This window comes from Colletotrichum fructicola, assembly GCF_000319635.2.
Source record: "Colletotrichum fructicola Nara gc5 chromosome Unknown KSG_Nara_v1_contig03, whole genome shotgun sequence".
Taxonomy (NCBI): Eukaryota; Fungi; Ascomycota; class Sordariomycetes; order Glomerellales; family Glomerellaceae; genus Colletotrichum; species Colletotrichum fructicola.
The window spans coordinates 927,861-941,087 of record NW_027094053.1 but is presented as its reverse complement, the minus strand read 5'-3'; the positions used below and the strand labels follow the sequence as shown (position 1 = coordinate 941,087).

General features: G+C 50.6%; 5 protein-coding genes across 5 annotated transcripts; 2 read left to right on the top strand and 3 right to left on the bottom strand.

Moving 5' to 3' along the window:
* Window positions 1-3,047: 3,047 nt before the first annotated feature.
* On the bottom strand, window positions 3,048-4,701 carry CGGC5_v005055 (uncharacterized protein; the record flags this gene model as incomplete). Its single annotated transcript, XM_032031457.1, has 2 exons — window positions 3,048-3,622; window positions 3,684-4,701. The coding sequence occupies 2 exons, from the start codon at window positions 4,699-4,701 to the stop codon at window positions 3,048-3,050; spliced, it is 1,593 nt and encodes a 530-aa protein (XP_031893512.1).
* Window positions 4,702-5,063: 362 nt separating this feature from the next.
* Window positions 5,064-7,076, bottom strand: CGGC5_v005054 (Heterokaryon incompatibility protein 6, OR allele; the record flags this gene model as incomplete). The annotated part of the gene is made up of 2 exons (XM_032031445.1): window positions 5,064-5,591; window positions 5,643-7,076. 2 exons carry the CDS (start codon window positions 7,074-7,076, stop codon window positions 5,064-5,066), a joined length of 1,962 nt encoding a protein of 653 aa, XP_031893513.1.
* A 959-nt stretch (window positions 7,077-8,035) lies between these two features.
* On the top strand, window positions 8,036-8,813 carry CGGC5_v005053 (Uncharacterized protein; the record flags this gene model as incomplete). The annotated part of the gene is made up of 2 exons (XM_032031434.1): window positions 8,036-8,568; window positions 8,630-8,813. The coding sequence occupies 2 exons, from the start codon at window positions 8,036-8,038 to the stop codon at window positions 8,811-8,813; spliced, it is 717 nt and encodes a 238-aa protein (XP_031893510.1).
* Window positions 8,814-9,381: 568 nt separating this feature from the next.
* Window positions 9,382-11,239, top strand: CGGC5_v005052 (Non-reducing end alpha-L-arabinofuranosidase BoGH43A; the record flags this gene model as incomplete). Its single annotated transcript, XM_032031423.1, has 2 exons — window positions 9,382-11,038; window positions 11,094-11,239. The coding sequence occupies 2 exons, from the start codon at window positions 9,382-9,384 to the stop codon at window positions 11,237-11,239; spliced, it is 1,803 nt and encodes a 600-aa protein (XP_031893004.1).
* Window positions 11,240-11,733: 494 nt separating this feature from the next.
* Window positions 11,734-12,642, bottom strand: CGGC5_v005051 (27-O-demethylrifamycin SV methyltransferase; the record flags this gene model as incomplete). Its single annotated transcript, XM_032031411.1, has 1 exon — window positions 11,734-12,642. The coding sequence occupies one exon, from the start codon at window positions 12,640-12,642 to the stop codon at window positions 11,734-11,736; it is 909 nt and encodes a 302-aa protein (XP_031893064.1).
* Between the last annotated feature and the right edge of the window lie 585 nt (window positions 12,643-13,227).

Here is a 13,227-nt window from a genome sequence, read left to right as displayed (position 1 = left end):
AAGATCGTTTGCCGGCCAAATAGACAGAGTCTGAACGTCATCCTGCGTCACAGCGCTTAGCCACTCTGCGTTTGGCGACATTGTTAAGCACAACACCCGTCCTAAAGTTCCAGAAGACCCAATAGTTTCCTTTGTTGCGACGGAAAGAATCCTGATTGTGTCCCCCCATTGCCCAGGACGGTGAACAAAATTGGGTTCACAGAACGTCCGCAAAGTATACGCAACTAGCCTGAAATGCGCTGATGTGGCTATTGGCGACCCACCAACAGAGAACACTTGGCCGCTTTTTTCGTTGCCGACAGACCAAATGGTGAAGTCCAAAGAGGAGCTAGTGATGAGACACCTCGAGTCCTTCGAGAAGATGGCAGAAATCTTCGGACAAAGGGTCGTGGAGTTGGATGTCGCGGCGACAGGCTGAATGATGATAGGGGCTCCATGAGGCTTCCCAATTGCCCAGATATAATAGGATCCAAGAGATGTTGAGGCAAAAAGATGATTCATATCTGGAGATACTGTCACATTGTCGATCTCTCCATTCTCCACAGAGAATTCGAGTGGACCAAGCCGGCTGGTGTCTGGCAACCACAATCTGATCTTGCCTCCCTGGTGAGTTGAAACGAGTAATTCCATGTCATCTTCTGGTGCCAAGATAAAGCAGTCCAAGGCATCGATAACCTGGTTATCAAGACTGTTATCTTTCTCGGCGTCGCTTCGAGGGCGACGAAGTAGCTCCACATCCCAAACGAAAACACAACCGCCGACCGCATTGATCAGAGACTTCCCGTCCGGAGAAAACACGAGGGGGGTATTGGGTGCGCTCGTCATGTACCAATTGTTCGGGGATGGAATATCAATGTACCGATTTTTCGGGTATGGAATATCCACGTGTCCATAGGTTTCTCCCGTACTATGGTGAACAAGGAGGATGGAGTTCGACCGAGGCCTGGGGGTATCGAAGGCTAGAAGTTTGTTCTCACCGGAGTGGCAAATCTGTGTTGCACAGTCTCGTCCCCCGTCAAAAAGCTCCAAGCTGCACCCTGCCATTGCATCTATTATCCGAACCAAGCCATCTTCCTGCACAGTAGCCAGCAGTCTCCCGGGCAAAAAGGCAATTGTCTTTAACCAATTTGTGGATGAAGATACTGATAGCGACACCGGGGATGTGTTGATTTCGAGAGTTATTATTTTTGCTCCATTATGAGTTGACCAGACGCAAATTTCCTTCTCCCTGCCAGTAGCGAAAAGCTCATAGTCTGGCGAAAAGGAAACTAAGGCGTTGGATCTGGTTCGAGAGTCCAAAATAGGTTTCGGGTGCAAATCCTGGGTGCGAATCATAAGGGAGGTGTCCAAGGACCACCAGTTGATACATTCGTCGGAATGTACTGCAATGATGGTTTTAGAATCTTTTGAAAATCGGATCGTTACCGGCCAAGATGAGGATAGCCCTGATGTCATCCGAGACCTCAGCGGCTGAAACATGAATGGCCTCGAGGTCATCCAATAGGTCTGCACGGGGGCGCCAGTGACAACATTGTGCACACATAGTTTGTTGCATCCTACTGACGCGATGTAAGTAGAACAGGGTGAGAAGGCAATACTGTAAACCGGTGCCTTTTCTATTACTGTCACGTGAATCTGATGCCATTGGCCGCCGTTTGGGAGGCTCCAAAGTGTGAGAATTCCGGTGCTGCCAACTCCTCGTGGTTATGACCACACAACGTGTGTTGCAAAGGGACATTTGAGTTCTCGTGTGATAATTGAAATGTGGGTTGTTGCTTTAGCCGGTTGATGAACCATCGACGAGTAATGCTCGACGTAGGCGAGAAAGTAGACAATCTCCAGTATATCTGAAGGGGAAAATTGATGAATGTCCAGGCGTTGTCCGAGATGAATTTATCCAGGTCGAGTAGTGCGAGAACGCCACTTGTATCAGCGCCCTGTGCTTCGTGTTAGTGTTTCAATATCTGGGCTGAACCCGGCCCAGAGACTGCTTACCTTCGTCATATGTGCCATCAATGATCCAGGCATCTTCTTCATTCGGTCGTTCTCCGCCAGAATACTCATGGCTTCCAGCCAGTGAAGCGTGTGCACACGCAAGAACTCCCACACTGCATCGAAATCATCAATAGAAAGCTGTGATTTCTCCACGTGATAGAACCAGTGGGTACAAGCGTAACGTAGACTCGGGGGTATCTGCCGGTAAAGTCTGACCCCATGCATTGTTACCAGACGGTCCCCTGGCTTCATATTGCACATATTGTAATGCAGCTTTCGCTTCATTAAATTTACACAACCCAGCGCAATATGCTGATGTGCCCTTTCGAGGTTGATGGCAAATTCCGATGCTGCAGGACTGAGAAGGAAGTCGCGAAACGAAAGATGGAATAATCTGACAGGCGAATAAACGTCGTCTGGGATATCCAAAACCGACGTCAACAAACACACAACACTGTCTAGCTCAGCACTTTTCATATCGAGTATCTCTGCTATTGACCCCAGAGAGAGTGGCTGCTCGAAAAGCACAATGGAGCCAACGACCCTTTGGAATTGTTTCAAAAGCCGTTGCCCGTCTACTCCGCTGTTTTCAGCTTTGAATTGCCGCAAAACTGGAAGGTAGGTCGCGCCGAGCTGGTCATGCACCCCTGAGTCTCTCGCTACCTCTATGAGAACGGACAACTGCGTTTCCGGATCTCCGTAGTGGTAATTTCGAACAAAGCGACATGCAGTCGCAGCAAATATGAACAATGGTTTCGCTATGTTGACCAATATTTCGAGTCTTTCGTCTCCTGGCCAGGCCATGCAAAGTTGCTTTGACTGAGTTTTGCGATATCTGGTATTCCATCTGTTCTTGATTGCTGCCAGTTCATCTTTCAGATAAACGCGTATGTCGTGGGAAACAGACTGTTGCGTGACTTCTTGTAAGCGAATCTCCTGGTAATGCCCGCCAATGGGGTCGAATGCGTAGTGAATGGCCATCTCTGGCCTGCTTGTGGCAAACACCTTTAGCCTAGATACCGGAGACTTAACGAGCTGGGACAACAGAGAAATCACAATCTCGATGTCATTCTCGATTCGCATTCGTCAAGTGCATCAAGGACGAGAACGCTTTGTGGAATGTTGTCAGAGTCCCACCGGGCTTCCTCAAATGGGTCGAGAATGAGCTTGCGAAATTGTTCCTCGATGGTTTTGGAGGAAATATTTTCCGTGCCGTCGAGGGCCTCCACAACGAATGGTAGAATCTTCTCGTTCTTGCGAACTAATTGACGTGCGATAGTGCTAAATAGAAGGGATGCTTTGTTTCGCTCGCCCTCGCCTCTCTTGAAGAAAAAGCTGGCGCCGAGAAGGTGGATGTCATCAAATGCTCTTGCGATGGTGCGTGCGATCGTGGATTTCCCTGTTCCAGCTTTGCCATTGAGCCAGTATATGCGCTGATCTTTGTCGTCTTTTGCCCGGGTCATTATGTCCTGAAGAATTTCGGTCCTCGTATCAGGGTGACATGTAGGATCGTGTTGGTTCTGATGGGCATCGTACGCGGCTCCCTCTATAACTGAAAGCCTGTTCAGGGCATCAGAGTCGCGGGTGCGGGCTTTGATTTCCAACAGATTGTAATTGACATTCTCAACTGTATCCATTAGAATACATCTCGATCAACATCGATTTCGTTAGCGCTTCGCCCTACTTACTTAGTGATATGACCTCTGCTATCGTCTTCTCCTTGTCCAGCCTCGCTTGCTGGATACGACACACCAAGGCTTTCGCATAAGCAGCGGCTGCCATAGCAGCATAACCTTGCCAGCCTTTGTGCTTGTGAGAATCAGAGTAATCACAAATCCCTCTAATCACGAGACATGGGAAATGGTTCATGAGTCCGGCAGCCTCCATTTCGAAGCAGAGAACTTCTTTCTCCGCAGCAAGCTTATCTCGAACAACTGCATCTTTCATAAGCTGATTTGCTGACGCAATTAACCCGTAATGGATGGCTGGGATGTCGTCTTCCTCGGTCCGCTCTGGTCTTTGGACCAGGCTACTTTGGTCTTCCGTGTTCGCTAGATGTTCGGGGTCGAAAACCACCTGACTGCAAAAAAGCACATCTGTCTCTGGGCCTGGCCGGCTGTATTTTCTTCGAAGCCTCCGGTTCTCTTTCAGAATCTCACCGATTGTCTCTTCGAAGTTGTTGCCCTCTAGCTCGAAAGTGGCCTTCAACCCACTCACGGCTGCCCTTAGGACAACGGGTGGTTGATTTAAAAACCCTGTTGTTCGGAACTCTTGATCCTGGATGGTTTTCCCGAAGTCGTATTGGAATACCCCGCCATGCCCATCACGGGGTGAACTAACAACGACGTCGCCAAGTCGTATGTCATGCTTCGAGCTTGGTGCGCCGCCTCCCACGCCCACCATGAGCCCGATGCGGATGTTTGGGAACGAGTGGAGCATATCTCGGGCGACAACCGCTGCAGATGACAGCCCATATTCACCTTCTGGTAGAACCGCAATAGCAACATTGTGATTGCCCATGCGACCTAAAGTATAATCGTTGTTGTCGTGCTTCGACAACGGAACAAATCCTTTCATGTCGTGAGTTTCGTCGAGGAAGGCTCGAGCAGCTACATTTTCCGTGCTGATGGCACGAATCCATCCTATAGTGTAGATCTCTCGGTTGGATGTGTCGGGCAACTGAGTTCCTTCTAGCAATTGAGTCATCTTCTTGAGAGACCTAGAATGGGGTGGAATTTCAAATGAATAGTAATGCCATTCCGCGACGTGTTTAACGTGAGAAATGATGAGAGAGGGGAAAGAGAGGAATTGCGAGTGGAGCAGCCTGCTCGCCTGCCCGGATGTCAGCCCTTTTAACATCAGCGCCGAAAAGTGAGACGTATTGACAGTGAGATCACAAGCACTGGGATTGGTTGAAGACTGTAACCAGTTGCACAGATTTGCGATTGGCTATCGCTAGCCGAGCTGACACCAGCAATCCACCCTTCCAGCACTGTTAAAATAAACATCTAATGGTGAAATGAGGCAGGAAATATCTATTCAGGCACCTAGATAAGTGTCGCCATGTTTCAGGCCAGATCAAAGTCATACTCGTACTTGTTTATCATTGTTTCCGTCCAATTGCTGCGCGGGTAAGAATCCCTTTGTATGTCAACCATCAGAGCTTGCCCCCTAAGCTTGAACGAGTTACTGTTCCATCCTAAAGGGTTGTTTGTCCATTGCACTGATGTCTGCTGATTGTTTCGCTCCCGCAGGACCAAAGCTATTCGTACCACACGCTCCTTGCCTGATATCCCGAGCTGTAATGAATTCTCGGGGCGAACCAGAATATCATTTTCCATACTGAAGTCAACAGGCGCGTAGCCGAAGAAAAGTGATTGGTCACACGCAGGGCCTTGAGCGCAGATGATGAACCTGCCTCCATTCAAAGCACTGAAGGATTGACCGTCCGTAGGTAGCCCGCGTGACAGAACCTTTTCTGCCAACGGAGCATTGTCGCTGCACCAACGGTTGTTTGAACTCCATGGATCGCGCCCTAGGAGGTAGATTAGAAGGCAAAACATAGCATCATTGAGATCTTGAACCTCAAATGAGCACTTGGGTAGATTAGCAATTGCTCGAGAATGGAATGTTAGGGAAATACTTACTTTGACTGTTGCTTTAACAGACTTGCTCACTTCGTCGATGAACGATTGAAGCCAAGATAGAGGGTCTGAGCTTGATGTAAAAGTCAATGCCTGGCTTTTCCAAATAGCTCTGACGTGTGCCGTGTCCTCGGGAGGCCCTCTTATGGTTGTTTTGGGCATCTTTGACTTGAGAAGGATGCTGAAATCGCTCAATCTCAAAATTTGGCCATGGAGTCGAGTTTTCGGCCAGTCCGCCATCATAGGCAGGCCATGCGATGCCCAGGCCTCGCTTCCTGAGTATCCCTTGAGAATCTCCTTCAAGAAGAACGGCTTCTCCGGAGCAGAAATGCGCCAATCCGGTGCCCAGGCAGGTAAGCCCTTCACCTTTTGTCCGTGCCAAGTCCGGCAAAGCAGCCACGACAACAGTCCATTCCTAATGACCTCCGCTGCAAACGAGATGTACACTTTCCTCCATTTTTTGTTGTAGTCAGGAACAATGCGGAAGAGTCTTTCCTGTGGCTGGGGCTTGGCCCAGCAAATTGATCCTACAGGGTCTGCGCGAAAGTTTCTCTTGGGATATCTCGGCTCCCTTGTCATGGATACATCCGAGGATAGGGCTGCCAAGGCGAAAATGCGGTCTCTGGGATTGGCACAGCCAAAATGACTGAAGGCGTGAAAGTTCTCCAACAACGTGTGTCCTGGTCCAGAGTCCTCGAGAAGCACCAGTCGCCTCCATAATCTCTGCATCTGGCATAGAGCATCCATAGCTTGCTGATTCGATGTTCCAGTCTCTTCCCCAAGCATTCTAATGCTCGTCATCAATCTGAGCCATTGTAAAGAGTTTGAAGTACAGTGCAGCGAGACGGCATGGTTGCGAACAACCTCTTGAATGATCCACCGTCTACTGAACCAGGGCTGTTGTATCAAAATGTCGATGGCACCGATCAATCGCAGCCTGGTGGAAGCTTCGATGTTTGCTCCAAGTGATTTACTTATCCAGTTGATAGTTTCCATGGCCGTGCCTACACTGGGGTCGGTCCCGAGCCAGACAAGTACATTGTCTGCATGTTTGTAGATGTCTTCCATCAGGGGAATCTGCGAGCTCTTCTCATGGGGGTCCCTCTGGTTGATACACACAGCATCGGCCCACAGTATCCGCGAACGATGCTTGAGACGAAACGATCGCAAAGCATCACAAAGGCTTTGAGTGATGCGGAAGTGGGTGTTTTGTGACTCTTGTGTAGTCACATACAGAGTATAATCGAATTTGGCTTCGCCCCAGGTATACGATATCGCCTCGAATTGCGAGTCTTGATCTTCATCGATGTCAAGTTCCCTGACGGAGCATTGCAGTGGCGCATCGAACGATGGAGAGGGTAGAAGATGAATAGTTCGAATCCAACGTCCCGTCTCCAAAGGAGAGTAAACATATTCTTGACGAACATTGTGTGGCATCGTTGACTCGGATATGAAATACGAAGGACGAAATTGCAGTTGGTGGGATGTTGTGTTGGCGAATGCAATGACCACAGGGACAACTTGGGAGATGCTTCATGATAATCTGGCAACAGGATGTTCTCGGCAAGGGGTGACGCGGGGCTTCGTTTCATTAAGCGCCAATGAGTGGCTCCCATAAGAATAAGCGTTTAGCAGCACGTCTCGGCGGCTATCAGACTGTTGGTTCTCCCGTGGACATAACCATGTCGCTTTCCGCATGGGTCATATGAGGCTAACAAAGCGATCTCTAGAATTAGTTCGAGACATCCAGAAAACAGCGAAGATGATGATAGGGATTGCGAGGATATACATCAGTACTCCGTGCTTTGAACTTGGTTCTATGGATTTGAAGGAAAAAAAAACACATTTGTGGTGAAACTCTCGCGAAGTTCTCTTCCGAATAGGGTTCCAACTTCGGAGTACTTTGCGGGAATTCGTCGCTTCCATTGCCAACAACCAACAATACAATACAGAGGCACAGAATATAGGCACCCTGAGTGCGCTGTGATAAGAATAACTAAGCGCCGAGTTGGCCCGGGAAAAGTGGGCTACGCTCAGCGTAACTGGCGTATCTCATTTCGCAACCAACATTCAGCGCTAAATTTTCGTCATTGGCCTTCCTTCTGAGGGTCTCGTTGAAAATGCGACCAACACACCAATAGGATTAGTTCTTCAAAGACCGAAACCCGGGTCCAACACTATGGCGTCAATAGCACCGGGAGGAGCACTAGCGGCGAATTTGTGATCCACCCTCATGTTTGAGAGATTGAGTTAAGTTCATAAGAGCAGAGGCCGGCACTCTGCTAATGAGTCATATTCCAGTCGCTGTCACTCAATTCATCCGTTCACTCATCGTCTCTCATCAATCTGTTTAGTCGAATCTTCGAAATCAGCAATCAATTTTCTCTACATTCAGTATGGAAAGTCCCATCGGCCCTGAAGTCAATTTCAAGACGCCAACAGAGGCGCCCTCCCGCAAGGTTCTCAATGGCCGCTACATCACTCTCGTCCCTCTCCAACCATCACATGCGAAATCGTTGTTCAAGCATCTCGGTGGTGAAGAAAATGCCACGCTTTGGACTTACCTATTCCAGGAGCCATTCCTTGATTACTTCAAATTTGAGGCAGCTGTGAAGTCTTGGAGTACTTCTGAGGACCCGCTGTATTACACCGTAATGTCAGGTCCGGCCTCGGATCCATCCGCCGAACCAGTGGGCTTCATGACTTTCATGTCTATCGTTCCCGCGCACAAGCGTATTGAGATTGGTAGCATTTGCTTCAGCAAGAAGCTTCAGAAAACTCGGCAAGCAACGGAGACTTTTTACCTTCTCATGACGGAGGCATTTGAGGAGCTGGGGTACGATAGGCTCGAGTGGAAGGCGAACAACCTCAATAAGCCGAGTCTCAAGGCTGCGAATAGGCTTGGATTTACTTTCGAGGGTGTTTTCAGGTATGATTGAATTTCTTTCAGTACCATCAACATGGCCATGAGTGCCAACTAACTTGCACAGGAAACATATGGTTGTCAAGGGACGGCGTCGAGATACCGCTTGGTTCAGCATCACAGACGACGAATGGCCAATTGTCAAGGGCGGACTGGAATACTGGCTGAGTGGTGCCAACTTCGATCAACGAGGCGACCAGATCAGGAGTCTGATCGAGTGCAGAGATGCTATCCAACACAGGAGAGGCTAGGCCAAGACCAACGTCTAGGAATTATCATTGTGCTGAGAACAAAGAAAACGATGCGGCTTAATATTGTGGTCACAATTGAACGGATATGCAGTAGTTATTGCCCGCATGCTGACAAAGTCAGTTTGCTCACCCTGAAAAGCCCACGGAAATGTGTCATGCCTTCAGGTGTCGGGCCTTGGCCTAAGTCGTGTTGCATCTTCCCCGCATTCTGGCGTCCCCCAAAGCTGGACAAGATCGGTAGATGGCGATTCAGGCTAAACTCAGTCCACCCCGATGAGGACTCACCACTGAACCGGGGTTTCGGAAAAGCGCCGTACCGTGACTTCGCCGATCCGTGATCTCGTCTCCGGCCTTCCGAACCTCAGCGATTCTCAGCGATCCTCCCTCCGACTGTGGACCCGATCATGCATGTTTTCCATGGATCCTGCGCGGGGTCATCCACGAGCTCGGGATTTTAAGACATGTAAAAGGCGGGGTTGATTCTCGTGAGGAAAGTACGAAAAGTTTGGAGGCTTTCACGCCAGACGAGGTACGCCGTGTGAGCTTAACGATTCTAGGTCTCAGCAACATGAAGACCAGTCTGTTGGCCTCGGCGCTGGCCCTCTTCGGGCTTAGCCATGCGCAGAATTCCACCTTCCAGAATCCGATCATCAGCGGCTTCAATCCGGATCCAAGTTGCATCTTCGTGCCCGAGTTGAACAACACATTCTTCTGTGCAACATCGAGCTTCCTCGCGTTTCCGGGTCTTCCAATTCACGCAAGTCGAGACTTGATCCACTGGAAGCATGTCTCCAACGCCTTCGGCAGAGCAGACCAACTTCCTGGCATGGCCTTCTTGCCAAAAGCCACAAGTGGAATCTACGCGCCAACACTACGCTTCCATCAGGGTACATTTTACCTACTCTGTACTCTAGTAAACCAACAATTGCCAAGGACGAACGACAGTCGATGGGACAACTTCGTTCTCACGGCAACAGACCCCTACAGCTCAGATTCTTGGTCTGATCCTGTTCACTTCAGCTTCCCGGGCTTCGATCCCTCGCCCTTTTGGGATGACGACGGCAAAACATACGTCTCAGGCGCTCATACTGCCGCCTACTATCCAGGCATTATGCACGCTCCGTTGGACCTCGTGACTGGTGAAATTGGAGACATCATCATGCCTTGGAACGGTACGGGAGGACGATCGCCTGAAGCACCGCACATCTGGAAGCAAGACGGCTACTACTACCTTCTCCTCGCTGAAGGTGGTACGCGAGAGAATCACATGGTGACGATGGCACGTTCGAGAAACTTGACCGGCCCCTATGAACCTGCACCTGGGAACCCTCTCCTGACTTCAGCGAACAACACAAGCTCATACTTCCAAGCTGTCGGACATGCAGATCTTTTCCAAGATTCCGAGGGGCAATGGTGGTCCGTCGCTCTTGCGGTTCGTGCCGGCGGCTCATATGGTCAGGATCCAGGAGCTTACTTTGGAAACCTGCCGATGGGTCGAGAGACCGTTCTCACTCCAGTCACATGGAATGAAGGAGAGTTCCCAGTCTTCACACCTGTCACGGGCGATATGTCCGGTTGGCCGCTACCGTCCGAAGCTATTCCCGAGCAAGGCGAAGGACAGCTCAGTGATGCAGACGATGCCATCACCTTTCCTCCTGGCAGCAAACTTCCGATTCACTTCATACACTGGCGGTTGCCAAAATCAAGGAACTACGTCGTCTCACCACCGGGGCACTGGAACACTCTTGCACTCAAGTCATCAGTTCTCAACCTCACAGCTTTTGACGCAGACTTTGCTCTGGGACGGGGGCAGACTTTTGTCGGGCGTCGCATGGCACACTCGCTGTTCCGATTCCGCGTGGATGTGGACTGGTCCAAGTCTTTGACAAAAGAAGAAATGGAGGTCGGGATTTCAGCAATTCAAGATCAGGCCCAGCACTTCGACCTGGGCATCGTCATGCTAAAGACCAATGGGAGCGAGGACGTGCGACCACACTTGCGTTTCAGGGGCATCTCAGAGACGCCGTACCGAGCGATCGAAAAACGCCCGAACGAGATATTTGAGCTTCCCGATGAGTGGTCTGGGAAGAAGATTTCTCTGCAGATCGAGGCCATCAATAGCACGCACTTTGCTTTCTCGGCTGGGCTGGCGCAGCCAGGAGTCAGTTCTGATACGAGAGTCTTTGGTTACTGCAAGGGTACTGAGTTGGTGCCGTATTATTCTGGTAAGCCGTATTTCTCAGAGACATCATATTATTCTAGATACTGACAAAATGATAGGTGTCGTGCTTGGTGTCTATGCAACCTCAAATGGGAAGCATGGAGAGCAGGCCTTTGAAACGTACATATCTAATTGGCGATACACGGGCATAAAACAGCTAAGAAGCCAGGAGGATGTTGACGTAGCCGACCAGACTACTGCTTAGTTTTGAATTCACATCGATCCCTTGATGCGTCATCTCATAACAGTTCAAGTGGAAACAAGTGTCAATATTCCAAAGACTCAGTCACGCCTATGATTAGCTTACATTAATCTTGAAACAATCGATCAGTAATGAGCCGTGCTCCTCAAGACCGAGAAGCTTGTCTTGTTGCAACGTTGACCATCGTATTCATAGTTCTCGAACATGCCCCAAACACCTCATACGTGGACGGTGTAGACAGATTGGCATCATGACTCGGCTTCATTGGATTTATCGTGAGTAGTGTATTCTAGTAACATGACCACTTCAGGTTCACCATCCTCCTCTTTCCGCGGCATTTTCTCATAAATTGGATAACTTCTCCCCCGAAATTAACTTTCTCCCATGACTGAAGCCATTCAAACACTTCTCATTCAATTGACCGTGCCTTGGAATGCAACCCAGTCGCCTGCCTCCCACATGGCTCCAGATCCCCCCAGTGCTAGCGGGTCATTTTCTCATCGCGACTTGGGGGACTCAATGGTCTCTCCAGGCTTGGTAGCTGAGATGGCGATGTACCTCCAGCGACCCTTGCCCCGGTAAGTCTCCACACCGGCGACGGTGTTGATGAAATAACGCTCGAGGCCGAATGCCTTGATGAAGATGTAAGGGATGATTCCAAGGAGGAAGAACAGGCGGCACAGCGGGCGGATGTTCTCGGAAAAGTCGCGAACCTCGACATCCACGAAGCCCGCTTCCTCCATGAGCTGCTTGAAGACGCCCGGATGTGACCGGTCGTTCGTCGGCATAGCGGCGTACTCGTTGATCTTGCGCATGTTGTCGGCCATGACTTCCGGAGAGTCTCCGACGAACTCATGGTCGTACTCAAAGTTGGCGAGGTGGCCACCGGGCTTGAGCAGTCGGAAGAAGCCCGCGAGGACAGCCTCAGGGTCTGTGGCGTGGACAAGCGTCTCCATGGTGTAGATGCCGTCAAACGACTCACTTGCCAGCGATTCCAAGTGGTGGTAATCCCTTCTGTTGACAGTGACCTGGCTCTCGAGACCAGCCTTCTTGATAGTCTTCCTCGCCCTCTCTACGTGGCGCTGGACGACGTCGAATGCGTCGATTTGGAGGCCGTGCTTGCTGGCAAGGTGCTTCGCGACATGGCCGTTTCCACAGCCAGCATCCAGTACCCTTGATCCCTTGGGCAGGTTCAGGACCTCGGCCATCTTGTCCTCCATGGCCCGCAGGCCGCGACCCAGGGGGAAGGGGAAGTAGGTGTCATTCTCCCAGTAGCCGAAGTGCCGTGTTCCTCCCAGGACCAGGCGGTAGCCGATACGGGACTCAAGAGACGCGTAGTAGGATTGCAGCACCGGGTTGGAGTTGATGAGAGGCTCCGTCTCGGTGGTCGTGGTGGAGGAGGCCATTATGGGTCCGATGCGACAGTGAACTGGCGGGAAGATCAATCGCGGGGGCGGGCGGGTCTGATGTTTTCCAAGCTTTTGTTTGCTGTAGGCTTGAAACGATCCTCAGGGAAAGACGGATGTTTTCTAAAAATCGAAGGCTGCAGAAACGAGGGGGAGAAAAGAGATTCAGGACACAGCCTGATGGCGAAAAGGGACACGCAACGAGTGAAAATGGGTGGGTGGCTCAGTTGCGGCACAGGGTCTGAGGGGCTGGACGACGGGCGGCTATCCGCGACATGCGTCCGCATCAGCGCCGTCGCCGATTCGCTCGTTAAGAGACACCCCAGCCCGCGCCGAGAACGCGAAAAGCAACCCTCCGCTTCATGGCGCGACTCTATTGGTCTCGGCCCGCTGTGATGCCCCGGTGGCACGCAGCCAACCTGCCCAACGATAAGTTCATTGCACACTTGTCAGCCTGCGTCCCAACAGACCCCTGTCAACTGAGGCCAGGGTGCATAGTAGCCTGCGTGAGTCCATCACCATGGCCCATGTCTCAACTTGAAGATCCCCCTCGCAGAAGCAGAACCAACAGTAGCAACCAACAAC